The sequence below is a fragment of the Leptonychotes weddellii genome, chromosome 10, assembly GCF_054177405.1.
Source record: "Leptonychotes weddellii isolate Sample4059 chromosome 10, ASM5417740v2, whole genome shotgun sequence".
In the NCBI taxonomy this organism is placed as follows: domain Eukaryota; kingdom Metazoa; phylum Chordata; class Mammalia; order Carnivora; family Phocidae; genus Leptonychotes; species Leptonychotes weddellii.
The window spans coordinates 91,978,894-91,992,074 of record NC_138378.1 but is presented as its reverse complement, the minus strand read 5'-3'; the positions used below and the strand labels follow the sequence as shown (position 1 = coordinate 91,992,074).

The 13,181-nt window shown below is 45.9% G+C and overlaps 1 protein-coding gene across 2 annotated transcripts in view; it reads right to left on the bottom strand.

Moving 5' to 3' along the window:
- KCNG3 (potassium voltage-gated channel modifier subfamily G member 3) overlaps nt 1–6,284 on the bottom strand; it is a 45,337-nt gene extending 39,053 nt beyond the window's left edge. The window contains exon 1 of one of the 2 annotated variants that reach the window (XM_006730996.3): nt 5,614–6,284. In XM_006730996.3, the coding sequence (XP_006731059.1) occupies nt 5,614–6,278 (665 nt within the window). In that variant the 5' untranslated portion in view covers nt 6,279–6,284. The remainder of the gene's footprint in view (nt 1–5,613) is intronic. The other variant, XM_006730997.3, reaches the window with a different exon arrangement.
- Between the last annotated feature and the right edge of the window lie 6,897 nt (nt 6,285–13,181).

Sequence of the window (13,181 nt, the reverse complement as noted above, 5' to 3'; positions counted from 1 at the left end):
CAGGCCGAGCCTGATAGGTCTCTGCCTCGCCTGGAATCTCATCTAACCCTCTCTTGCCCTTGGACTAACTGCTAGCCCACATGGGCTTTCCTTCCATTCTGGTGACAAGCCAAGCTCACTGTCATCCCAGAGTTTCTGCTGTTCCCTCTGTCAAGAACACTCTTCCCTCCTTCCTCCAAGGCTGGGTCTTCCTCATCATTCAGGTCTCCACTCATGTCACCTCCTCACATCCTATGCAAACGACACTCCTGCTGCATTCTATACCTGTATACCCTATTTGATTTCCCTTCACGATCTGAAATTCTTGTTTATTTGCTTCCTTTGCGGTCTGTCCTCCCTTCCTACTATCACCACCAGCCCACCGACTGCATGAGGAGGAACCTCATCTCATGTGCCCCTGCAGCCACACTGCTGGGCACAGTCACCAGAATAAAAAAATAACTAAAATCTGCTTATGGTAGAAGGTCCAAATGTACAAAAGCTAGGATGACTTGAAAGTTGTCCCTAACGTATTTTCTGACATCAAATATTACAGGATTGTGTGTTTATATTCCATTCCAGTATATGTTTAAAAAATAGTAAGGCAAAAATAAATTAAAGCTACTAGATAGATATTTCTCCAGTATGGTATGGTAAAGATCAGAAGTATCAAAAAAAAAAAAAAAATCAGAAGTATCACAACACTTATGGCATTTGAAAAAGCATGTCCTCCCACACATTGCTGGCAGGAGCATAAAATGACATCTTTTTGGAGAACAATTTGGAATTATCTATGCAAATTACAAATGCACAAGCCCTTTGAGCCTATGTCTTAACTTTCAGGAATTTATCCTATGGGCAAAGGCAAAAATAATGTACACATACAGGATATTCACTAAAGCATTTCTATAGATGAGACAACATAAATGTCCAAAAGCTATGGGACATTCATACAGTGGACTATTATGCAGCTGCATAAAAGAATTTGGTAGCTCTTTATAGACTCATACAGAACAAGCTCCATGGCATGTTGGTTAGTTTAAAAAGCCAGTTTCAGGACAGTATTATTACACTGGTTTTGTTGTGGTGGTTCTGTAAATATATATGATATGCTTGCAAATACATCGCATGTCTCTAAAATGACACACAAAATACAAACAACTTTGGTTACATCTAGGGAAAAGAACTAAATACGCAGGAGATGGAGAAAGGCTTGCTTGTGTAGCTTTTGGACTTTAAACCATTATTTATATGATTATTAACCCTCAGAACATACCAATTTAAAAGGGTCATATTCCTACACAAAAAGCTTTCAAATTATTGATCTGGAAGACCTCTCAAGATTTGTTCCAAACTTGAGATTCTGTGCTATTCTAAAATTTCAAAGTTTAATGAAAAAAATGCTATGCTTGTCTTTATTCCTTTTCCACAATCAGTACCTGATAATCATTCTTTGATTTAAAAGACTTTTTTTCCTCATTTCTAGCACAAGATCCCATCCTCCTCAACTAAGAGTTCCACCAGCTGAAGTCCAAGGCCTTACGTCACACAGCTCTTCAATTTATGCAACAGAAGATATATTCCTGGAAGGTTATATTCTAAATTGTAATATAAACAGTACAATTTATTGTGCCAGAATAATAATTTTTTTCTAAAAGATGCTGTCATAATAAATAGTATAGGAGAATTTAGCTGCCTTCTAGGGCTTTTCGTCTCATCTAGTTTAGGAGCTAGGACATGTTTATATGAAAAAATAACTATCATGCTAGGAAGGATATTATAGACAGTAAATACATAGTACAAATAAGCAATCCCTCAAGAAATTCAAAGAAAACATCACATCTACTAAGGTAGGCAGGAAAAGCTTCAAAAAAGAAACAGAATCTGAGTTGGGCTTGATGGATGATCCAATTTCAATAGGCAAGGGACTGCACAGTAAGGAACACTAGAGTGGTTCAGGAACAAATGAGCAGACCAGTCTGGACAAACAGAGGCTGCAAGTGGTCGGGAGTGTTCCTAGCTCCTGGAAGCCCAGGTAATCAGTCCCTGATGCCTGCCTGTATCCTTCCAATGCCCTGGATTAATTATGAGTCTTCCTAATATTTCCCAGAGTGGTCATTTCTTCTCCATTCTAACCACCTCAATACAACCCACACCCTCATTCCCTCCGTCTGCAAAGATCTCCAAACTCATCCTCCTGTTTCCCATCTTCACCATCCCAATTCACAGTACAGAACTCATGACATTTGTTATTTTATATGCATAACCCACTCACCTCAAATGTGCCAACAGCTAACTACTGCCTACAAATAAAATCATTCTCTTTCTCATTCGAGGCCTTCTAACATCTGCTCTCTATCCACCTCTCACTCCATCACTGGACTCACGCTCTCTAATATGCTAATTTCATGCCTATGCCCTTGCTCTTCCTTTTACCTGGAAAATATTCCTTATTATGTTCTCAGGCGGGGCACACATAGTTATAAAGATTGTGAACACTACAGTTCATATAAATGACACCCCACCACCACCACTGTTGGGCAGTATACAACCTCTGCAACCTTCCAAAGATGACTTGTTTCCATCCGCCTCCTCCTCCACTTTGAAGGCCAAATTGTGTCCCAGAACAACTCAATTGTTGATCAGTTGTGCCTCTGATTCCTGTATCACCAACTTAACACCATTTCTTTATTTAAAAAAAAAGTTACAATATTTGGAATACCAACAGTGCCTTGAACACAGCAGATACTCAAAAAAGATGCTTGCAAATGATGACAGGATAAGTCAAGAAAGGCAGATTGTGGGGGCACCTGGATGGCTCAGTCAGTTAAGCATCTGCCTTCGGCTCAGCTCATGATCCCAGGGTCCTGGGATCGAGCCCACATCTGGCTCCCTGCTCAACATGGAGCCTGCTTCTCCCTTTCCCTCTGCTGCTCCCTCTGCTTGTTCTCTCTCTCTCTCTCTCTCTCTGTGTGTCAAATAAATAAATAAAATCTTTTTTAAAAAAGAAAAGAGGGAAAAAAAGAAAGGCAGACTGGGGGGAAACCATAAAGAGCCTTAAAAGCCAAGAAAAAAGTTTTGGCTTTATCTGGTAGATGCCAAATATGGTCAGATGATCAGAATGATGTTTTAAAAAGACTAATTTCAGCAACCACAAGCAAGCAGGGTTTGAGAGACTATTGCCAAAGTGCCAGTGTAGAGGCCCTATCAGCTGGAGGAGGCCTATGGGAGGCTCCCTCTGTGACTTCCAGCCTCCTCAGCTGCTCACCTATCCATCTTATCTGTTTGGGATTACAGAGGTTGGTTTTCATATACCTACACTTGGAGAGTAAACCTTAAAACAGGACCTTTAAGCCAAGAAAAATATGCTTTTGCCTGAAATATCTGGGTATCTAGGAAACAGTTCTGACTTGGATAATTACATGCATATGTAAAATACATATACACAAATCAAGCATTCCTCTTCTTCCTTTACTTCTTTTGCAGTCCCGGGAAGTCTAACTCAATTCTCCTGTTTCCTTTGCTAATGTAGCTTGAACTTTCACTAACCTTAGAATTCCACAATTACTAGTGAATCATTTCAAGGCGAGTTATGGCTCATTTTCCTATGGTCCTCTAAAAGAATCAAGGGCACTTACGTATTTAGATATATAAATTCATTTCATTGTACTGATGGAATACTAAATAAGTAATTCTTATCTGTAAATCAAAAACTCAGAACATAATACATTAAACAAAATTACTTTACTAATGAATTTCCTTTTAAAGCATGTATCTTGGATTTCATGCCAAGATATCAATATATTAGTAATGGACTCTGTGGAACTAGACAATTTTATTTACCTCTTAGATTAAAAAACAATCTTCACTCTCCAAAGGAAGAATATTATGTGTAAGTAATGCACTGCAACCTCAAGACACATAGTATCATTGGAAACATGCACATGTCTATCAGGAAAAGATTATCAGGCACAACCTAATTTTAAAAATGAATGGAGGAGGGGCGCCTGGGTGGCTCAGTCGTTAAGCGTCTGCCTTCAGCTCAGGTCATGATCTCCAGGTCCTGGGATCGAGCCCCGCATCAGGCTCCCTGCTCAGTGGGGAGTCTGCTTCTCCCCCTCCCTCCACCTCTCCCCACTGCTCCTACTCTCTCTCTCTCTGTATCTCTCTGTCTCAAATGAATAAATAAAAAATTCTTAAAAAAAAAAAAGAATGGAGGAAAAATAAATAAATAAAACCAATAAAAATGAATGGAGGGGGGCCTCTTAAAACAGTATCCAAGGGGCACCTGGGTGGCTCTGTTGGTTAAGTGTCTGCCTTCGGCTCAGGTCGTGGTTATCTCAGTGTTCTGGGATGGAGGCCCACATGGGGCTCCCTGCTCAGCCGAGAATCTGCTTGTCCCTCTCCCTCTGCCTCTCCCCACACTTGTGCTCTCTCTCTCCCTCAAATAAATAAAAAAATTTTTAAGTGAATAAAAAATTTAAAAAACAGCATCAAAAGTAAAACAATATACAATTTTGTGTTTGGGCTCAAAGAGACTGTCTCCCTTGAAATCCAACTTTACTGTTTATTCTTCCTACCAAACATGCAAAATAAACTCACCAGTACTAAAAACAGAAGTATATTATCTCTATCGAAAGGTAAACACGATAGAAGTAAAGATTAAAATATTTTCTTTTCGGGGCGCCTGGGTGGCCCAGGTCATGATCCCAGGGTCCTGGGATCGAGCCCCGCATCAGGCTCCCCGCTCTGCGGGAGGCCTGCTTCTTCCTCCCCCACTCCCCGTTTGTGTCCCCTCTCTCTCTGTCTCGCTCTGTCAAATACATAAATAAAACCTTTAAAAAATAATAATAAAAATTAAAAAAATAAAATATTTTCCTTTCATCCTAATAAACTGAAAAAAAAAAAAACTATTAACTAATACTGTTTCAGGATTTGGGGCAGTTTAAATGTTTCTTCTTTTCCAAGGTAGTGATTTTTTCCCTCCCCATACTGAAGATCCTTCTGAAAGTCAGTGTGTATCTTTGGTACCAAACAATGGACAGGTGCTTTGCTAACTCCATTGGAAAAGAAAAGAGAAAAGGGCACAGACATCCATTATTTAGAGTCTATCGTTAAGTTAATCTCCTTTAGAATCTAATAATTCCATTAAAGTACATATTATGCAAAGTGTATACAATGTGTGGCCTGTATATAGTAGGCCATATTTCACTATAACCAACTTCATCTTTTCAAACACCACCAAAAATTGGCAAACAATTCAAGTTGCTCTTAGCCCAAGGTTAAATTGTTGAATACTAACAATAAAAGTTTAGGGACATCTAGTTAACTGGTTTCTATTTGCTCAAAAGTAAACTAAAAGATGGGAGCCTTGTTTCTCTCTACCTGCCCCTCCCCATGCCTGGCGATTCGCCCTCAAGAGGAGAGAGCCTACTGTACCGACCCCAGCCGCCTGGTGCCAGGAAAATAGGAGTGGGAAGTGAGGGCCAACCCGTCCCCTGGCTGGCCTCGCTGGGCCCGGAACCCGGCCTGGCTCGGCAGCCCGGAGGCAAACAGGACGGAGACGCGACCGACGGACGGAACGGACAGACGCGACAGGACGGACGGGACGGGCAGAGAAGCAGTGCGTCCTACCCGGAGGGCTCCCTCCCAGGGCCGGCGGAGTACCTGCTCCGGTCATCCAGGCTGCGGTTGTCGGCCGCCGCGGCTCGCCAGTCAGGCAGCGTGCTGGCGCACAGCACCACCATGGACACGATCACGAACACGACCGACACGGTGGCCAGGATCTGCGCGGCCAGCGACGACGTAGGCTCCTCGAAGGTCCGCCGCATGCGCTCGAGCCAGCGCCTGGAGGGGGCCGCCTCGGCACCGCCGGGTCGCGCCTCGTCGCGGCCCAGCGCGCCCGGCTCGTCGGCCGAGTAGAAGGTGTAGGTGTCGGACATGCGGTCGTCGAGGCGGCGCTGGCAGCAGTACTCTAGGTGCGCGCCCTCCAGGCCCCAGTAGATCATCTCGTTGTAGAAGGAGAGCTCGCACATCCGCGGCGCGAAGCGCAGCTTGCCGTGGCCGCGCACGTAGAGCAGGATGAAGCCGAAGGCCTCCGAGTGCCGGTCGAAGAAGTACTCGTTGCGCTCGCGGTCGTAGTCGTCGCACACCTCGAGCACGTCGCGCTCCGAGCGGCAGCCGTGCAGCCGGCTCACGCGGCGCAGCGGGAAGTCCTTCAGCAGCTCCCGGGACAGCGAGTACCGGGCGCCGCCCACGTTCAGCACCACCGAGGCCGCCCCGCTGCGCCCGAAGGTCATGGCTGGCCGCCCCGAAGCCCCGAGGCCCGAGGCCGCCGCCGCCGCCCCCCACCCCCGGCCGCCGCGCGGGGCCTGGCTGCCGTTGGCCGATGGGGGAGCGCGCCGTCGGGGCCAGCGGGCTGGCGGGCCGGCTCTGGCTGCGGGCTCTGCTCCTGCCCTTCGCTGGCCCGGAGACCCCCCTCGGCTCTAGCGTCCTCGGCGGCCCAGCGTTGCTGCTAGCGACGCTCCCTCGGCGCGGTGGCACCTGCAGGTGGCCGGGGAGTCCCCTCAGGCGCCAACGCTGCGCGCCCACTGGCCGGGAACGAGGCTGTCAGCGCCCGGGGATGCCCCCTGTGAGGCCGGGGTGTCCTTTCAAACGGTGGCGCGGCCCCCCCCCCGAGGGGCGCGGGCGCCGGGAGGAGGCGCGGGTGCGGGATGGCTCCCCGTCCCCGGCGCTCCCTCTGGCCGCCGCTCCGGCAACCGCCCCGCCGCCGTCCAGAGGCGAGAGGCAAAGTGAGCGGGTTCGGAGGCGGCGGAGAGCCGGCTCCGCGAGGCGGGGGCGGGGCCTCCTCGCGGTTCCCCCTCCTCGCCTCCCAGCTCCGCACGGCTCACCTCCCTCCCCGCGCCGCCCTCCTCTTCCCACCCGCGCCCGCACCTCCCGGGCTCGCTCGGCTGGGATTCCCCGGCGCCCCGCCCTGGACCTCGGGCTCCCCGCCCCGTGACGCCGCCCTCCCCCTCCGCTCCCGCCCGCCGCGGCCAGGAGGGGTCCGCGGGGAGGGGAAGGGAGCAATGGGGAGCCCTGGGGCGGGGGCAAAGCCCCGCGGCCAGGGTGCCTGTTCCCGCGTGCCGCCCCGGGCCATCAGGGGTGACTTGGGCAGCTCCCAAGGGCCCTTTATTTAACAGCCCCCCAAAAGGGAAGCGACCGAAGAGTAAGGAGGGGTGAGGACTGGGGTGCAGGATTTGAGGGGCGGGGACAGACGGCGTTTGGAGAGCTTTTTCCAGAAACTATCCGGAACCCAGCTCGGTTTCTGAGACCGCCCTAAGGGATTTCTCAGAGAAGGCACCCCAGCAATTGCTTTTCTTGCCGACTTGCTTCTCCTCCCGCGGCGCGGAGACCCACGTACCGCGTGCTCCGAAGGCGGCCACACACCCCAGCACCCAGGCTCGGTGTCGCCCTCCCGTCTGTCCTCCCGGGGGCGGGGGGGTGGAGCGGCCCCAGCCCCTGCTTTCTGGGGCGCGGGTCCTAAAAGGGCGCCTTCGTGTAGCGCGCCTGGACCCCCCCCCCGCCGTGACGCTTCCTGTAGAGTGGGTGAAAGCGGGGAGAATCGCTCTGCCACTGGCCAGAACAGAATTTTCCCGTAGCCTTCGTCTGCGTCCTCCTTTTCATTATGTCTTGATTTCCCCGATGCACCCCAGAGCCGACTGCAGCACTGGCTCTCGGAGCTCGAAAAGCCCTTTAAGGCTTCTCAGAGCGAACTGCCCTGAGCTCCGGTCGATGCCCAGGGAGTGGGTTCCGTTGGCAGGGATTATTTTAAACTGCTACCATCAATTCACACGACATCCGACACCGGCAGCCCAGCCCGCGCGGTGCCCGCCAGAGACGAAACAGGTGAGTTGTAAGGCAAATTATGTTAAATGCAAAACAAATGCTGGAAGAAAAAATAGGGGTGGGGTGGGATGGGATGCGGTCATCTGACCTCAGAGTAACCCAGCTGGTTACTGGGGAGGGTTTTACTTTGCCCTTCACTTTTCATAATTTTGTAGGATTGTCCCGTGCCCGCTAGAGGTCACCATAAAGAGTCATTTTGCTTTGATTCTATTGCGGATTCCTAGCTAAAAAGCAGACACCTAAAAATTGAAGTGCTGTCCTTCCTCTCAAAGTAAAATCACTCTGGGTGGTTTCTTAAAGAATGGAAATCTCTATATGTTGTTTATCCCTTGACTTGGATAACTTATCTTAAAAGCACTTAATGTGATTAAAAGCTCAAAAACAAAAGTTGTTTATTTGCAAAGTAGCTACTAAACCAGGAAAACATCCTCAAGGAAATGAGTTTCAAGATAGAATGGAAGGAGGTGATGGTCATGAGCTGGCAGAGAGAAAGAGCTCTAAAGCATTCCAAATAGCCGAATCTCAGATGTAAAGGATTAAAGTCTCTAAAGAAAGCTAATGCATTTGCTTGGCTCAGAGGACCCGGATCTCGAGAGCAGAATTTAGATTTCAACGTCTAAGTAACGGGATGCCTGAAGATTTTAATAATAGAAATGGCTTGATGAAAGCTCTAATCAGAAAGATTCTTTTGCCCTTTAGTTTATTCTATGCAGAAGACCATTTTTGCAACGCAGGACTGGGAACCCCACCCCCAAATCTTTGTACATGAGGAAGGGTCAGTTCTTTCTTTATTTCTCTCCTTTTTTTTTTTTTTTTTTTTGAGAAAGGGTCAGTTTTGAGAAACACTGAGACCAAGGACTCAGCAGGACTTGAAAATGGATTTGTTATTGGATATGAGGATGGAGAAAAGTTTGCAGATGTGAGCGGAGAGAAGAGCCTGGCTTCACACCAGCAAGAGCCAGTTCTTCAGGGAGTTGTTAAAAATACTTTCTAGAAGCATCACAGTAACAGAACACAGAACAACTATTTCGTTGATTATTTGCTCTAACGTTATATTTATTTCCTGTGTTCTCTATCTAAAATCCCTTTAAAGTCTGTTGATTAAACCAGTTGAAGAAATATCACATTTTAAATTAAATTTGAGCTTAGAAAACAAATTAATTTGATGATAATTTGTGCCTCCTAGGTATATTTTCATAAATTTCTTAGAGATAGGTTTAAATAACTTCATTTGTTTCAAGAGTAATATATTTATTTGATTTTAATATCGTCAACCACTGCTGCAGTAGCAATACCCAAATCATGTTTTTTTCCCCAAAAAATCATATTCTTACACAGTGAGATGCAGAAATGATTGGTTTGTCTCAATATAATCAGGTTTAGAAAGTATGCTTAAAAACCGTTCTTAGAATTATTAAAAATTCTATTCCTTTGTACTTTGAGAAGATTATGTTGAGAATCATTTCATCTAAATTCTTTTCTGGATTCTGGATGACATTTGGGGCCTTCATATATAAATCTTTAGAATGCATTAAAATTTAAAGGCAGCAGGCAGAATTTTAGAATTTGAAAGAACTGAGAGATTTTCTAGTCTCAACTTATCAAGCTTTATTTAGGGAGGAGTAACAAGTTTTCCTTACTGAGATGTGGCTGTAACTTGGGAGAGGTGGTTCGGTTCCCCTTAGCAGCATCATGGTAGAGACTAGGCTGGAACCAAGTTTTCTAGTTCCAGACTCTGGTCCCTCCATCTCCAGGGCAGGCCTTGCTGCCACAACCTTCCATCTGATGTCTTGGCGGCACTCCCGTTCTTTCCTCCCTCTGTGAATCCTGTACTAAGCCACCAGGCAGCTCTTCCTTCTGTTCATTCTCATCAAGCCGTTCCCCAGTTCAGAACCTAAAAGGACTGTAAAACTGTAGAATTACAAACTGTCTGTATAATGGAGTCCAAATTGGTTATTAGGGCCCTCCCTAGATTCAGATTCTGGCTGCACAACTTACTCGCTAAGTGACCTGGAACAAATTCTTTGAGCCTCAGTTTTCTCATCCATAGAATGGAGGTAATCAGAAGTATAGCACACGGTGATATGAGGGTTGAATGAGGTGATGTGACAGTGGTCTACAGCTCAGTGCATGATCCTGGCAAAATCATACTCCGGGTGTGCTTTCCCTAGCCCAATCAAGCCATGCTCATTCTCATTCCTGGGTTCTAAATAAATACAAATCAATGCATCTGAAAATGTGACCGATCACAAATAGTAACCTAAATTAGCATAAAAAATACAGTGAAAAGTTGTGACCCTCAGAATGCCGAGTCTGGATGGAACACACATTCTTCCATTACTTTGCATTGTACGACTGGTTGAGCTCAGGGACTCTTGAACACCCTGCCCCAAAGCTTTATAAGTTGAAATACCTTGTGGGCACTATCCATCTTTGCTGCTTACTTATCGACTCTGCTTTAAAAAGCCCTCACTCTTGGGGCACCTGGGTGGCTCAGTCGGTTAGCCGTCCAACTCTTGATTTCAGCTCGGGTCTTGATCTCAGGATCGTGAGTTCAAGCCCTGCAGTGGGTTCCACGCTGGGTATGGAGCCTACTTAAAAATAAGTAAATAATTAATAACAAAAATAAAAAGCTCCAACTCTGCTGTTAATTCGTATTTCCAAGTGTTTATGGTTAGACCAGCTTATTTCTCAGCATCTGCAAAACCAGTGGATGCTTTAAAAAGTCAGGTTTTTTTTAAATGGAAATGTAGCCTTCCAATGTCTCTGATTTTATATAAATGAAGGACTCAAATGACTTCACCTACTATGCACAATTACCCAAGTAGAAGGTAAAGCTGCAACTTTTAATAACCTGCCCTCACAACCATCCCACCAAATAGACCCCATTCTTAAGTCAGAAGCCAGCAGAGGGGTCATTCACCCCTATCTGAACACCAATGCCTTTGCCTTATTCTCTGCTCCAGGGCACTTTGTAGTCTTATGAAAGCAAAAGGAACACTATCGTCCTTAAATTTCCAGCTTTGAGAGGGTCACTGTGTAGTCATTACAGGGGAGGCAAAATTTTACCTCTAACCTCTTAGGTTTTTCAACTGGGCCTGAGAATTAGGTTGATATGACAGATTAACAGAGAAAGGCATACAAATTTATTTAAGTTTTATGTGACCCAGGAGCCCTCCTGAGGAAATGAAGACCAAAAGAAGTGGCAGAACCTAAATGCTTTTATACTACGTTGAACAACGAAAGGCAGTTGCAGAAAAGTTACTAAAATATATGGGGAGGCAAAAGGAAGAGAGGAATTCTTTTGACAAAGTCTGCTTGTATGGAATTCTCTCAGCCTCAACTTCTGAGAGATGATAAAAATGGTGCTTAACCTCCTGGTATGGGGAGAATATCTTCCATGTGGGGGTTTCATCTCCTGCTTTTAGGAAGAAAAGGGGGCAGGGTCAGAGCATCCTTCTTGTACCTGATGTTTCTGTAAGTGCTTTTAGCTCAAAATAATCCTTATGCCAAAGTGGCATATTTTGGGGTGGCATATTCTGCTGCCCTTCATCATTAACAGCAAAAACCTTTGTGGTGCCATTTACAGAATGGCCCTTCTTTATCCCCACCCAGCCCTCACTCCCGCGCACTATGTTGGATTGTGATGTAATGGCCTCTCCTCCCCACCACCACTCTGTGTCCCTTGCTCCTTACAGTAACTAAGAGCCCTTTCTTTCTTTTTTTTTTTTTTTAAAGATTTTATTTATTTTTTAGAGAGCGAGCGAGAGAGAAACAGCATGAGGGGAGAGGGTCAGAGGGAGAAGCAGGCTCCCCGCTGAGCCGGGAGCCCGATGTGGGACTCGATCCCAGGACCCTGGGATCATGACCTGAGCCGAAGGCAGATGCTTAACCAACTGAGCCATTCAGGTGCCCCTAAGCTTATTTTTGAATGTTGACAATTACTCCTTCAGACCGGACCAGAATGCACTTTTTCACTATGCCTGTCATAAAGAGGCCCTCTCGTTTCTCCAGAGTATAAAAAAGCTCAGCACACATTTGACCATGTCTATTAAAATTTTAAATGTACACACCTAATGGTCCCGCAATTTTAACATCAGGAATTTATCCTACAAATAAATTTACATATTTCATAAAGATGTACATTTAAGGATTATTGCATTGTTTTCAATAGCAAAAGTCTAGAAATTATCTAAATGTCCATAATTAAGGAACTGAGTCAGGGCCCCTGGCTGGCTCAGTCCTACAACTCGTGGTCTCAGGGTTGTGAGTTTGAACCCCACGTTGGGTGTAGAGCTTACTTAAAATACTTAAAAATAAAAGTCTTTAAAAAAAAGTTACTAAGTCAAATTGCTAAACAAAGTCTAGGTCCTGCACTATGGGTTAAATTATTCCTTCTTTATATGTAAGATACATGGATATAAATACAGATAGATGATAAGGCTTCTGAAAAGATACATAAAATACAGTTATGGGTGATTTTTTCCTGCTCAAGGAACTGGGAAGGTTAGAGTAAATATGAGACCTATTTGTTATTGGTTATAACCTTTTGTCTTTTTTTTTTTTTTTAACTGAGTTCAAGGATTATGTTTATAGTTTAAAAAAAATTTGTTAAAAAAAAATCTCAGCACATAGCCTCCTACCAAATTCTCTTTTCCCTCAGGCCAGTTCTTGCTGTGTCCTGCCTCCTCTGCTCAGTTACATCTGGGGTCATGCACCTGCTGCTCCCTCTGCCTGGAACACTCTGACCCAGAGCATTATGTGGCTGACTCGTTGTTTCTCAAGTCTCAGTTCAAAGGTCACTTCCTTGGAGAGGCCTTCCCTGACCACCCATGCTAGCATATCAACCTACTTTTTTATTCCGTTATCACTATTAAAAAAAAAAATCATCTTGTTCATCCACCTGTTACTTGTTTATCATCTGTCTCCGCCACCAGACTCTGCTCACTCCCTCTGAGAATGGGAACCCTGGGACTGATTCACAGCAATGTCCCCAGCATCTAGAACAGTACCGGGCTCCTTGTTGAAGCTCAATAACTATTTATTGAGTGAGGGAATTAATGACTATTACTGTCGGTTAAAATAGTGTTCTAAATAGAGTACTAAACTGGAAGTATCCGTGTATAGGTAAGAGTGAAGTTAGAAGTGACCAACTTGAGGGCGCCTGGGTGGCTCATTCATCAGGCGTCTGCCTTCGGCTTGGGTCATGATCCCGGGGTCCTGGGATCGGGTCCCGCATCGGGGTCCCTGCTCAGTGGGAAACCTGCTTCTCCCTCTCCCACTCCCGCTGCTTGTGTTCCTGCTCTCACTATCTC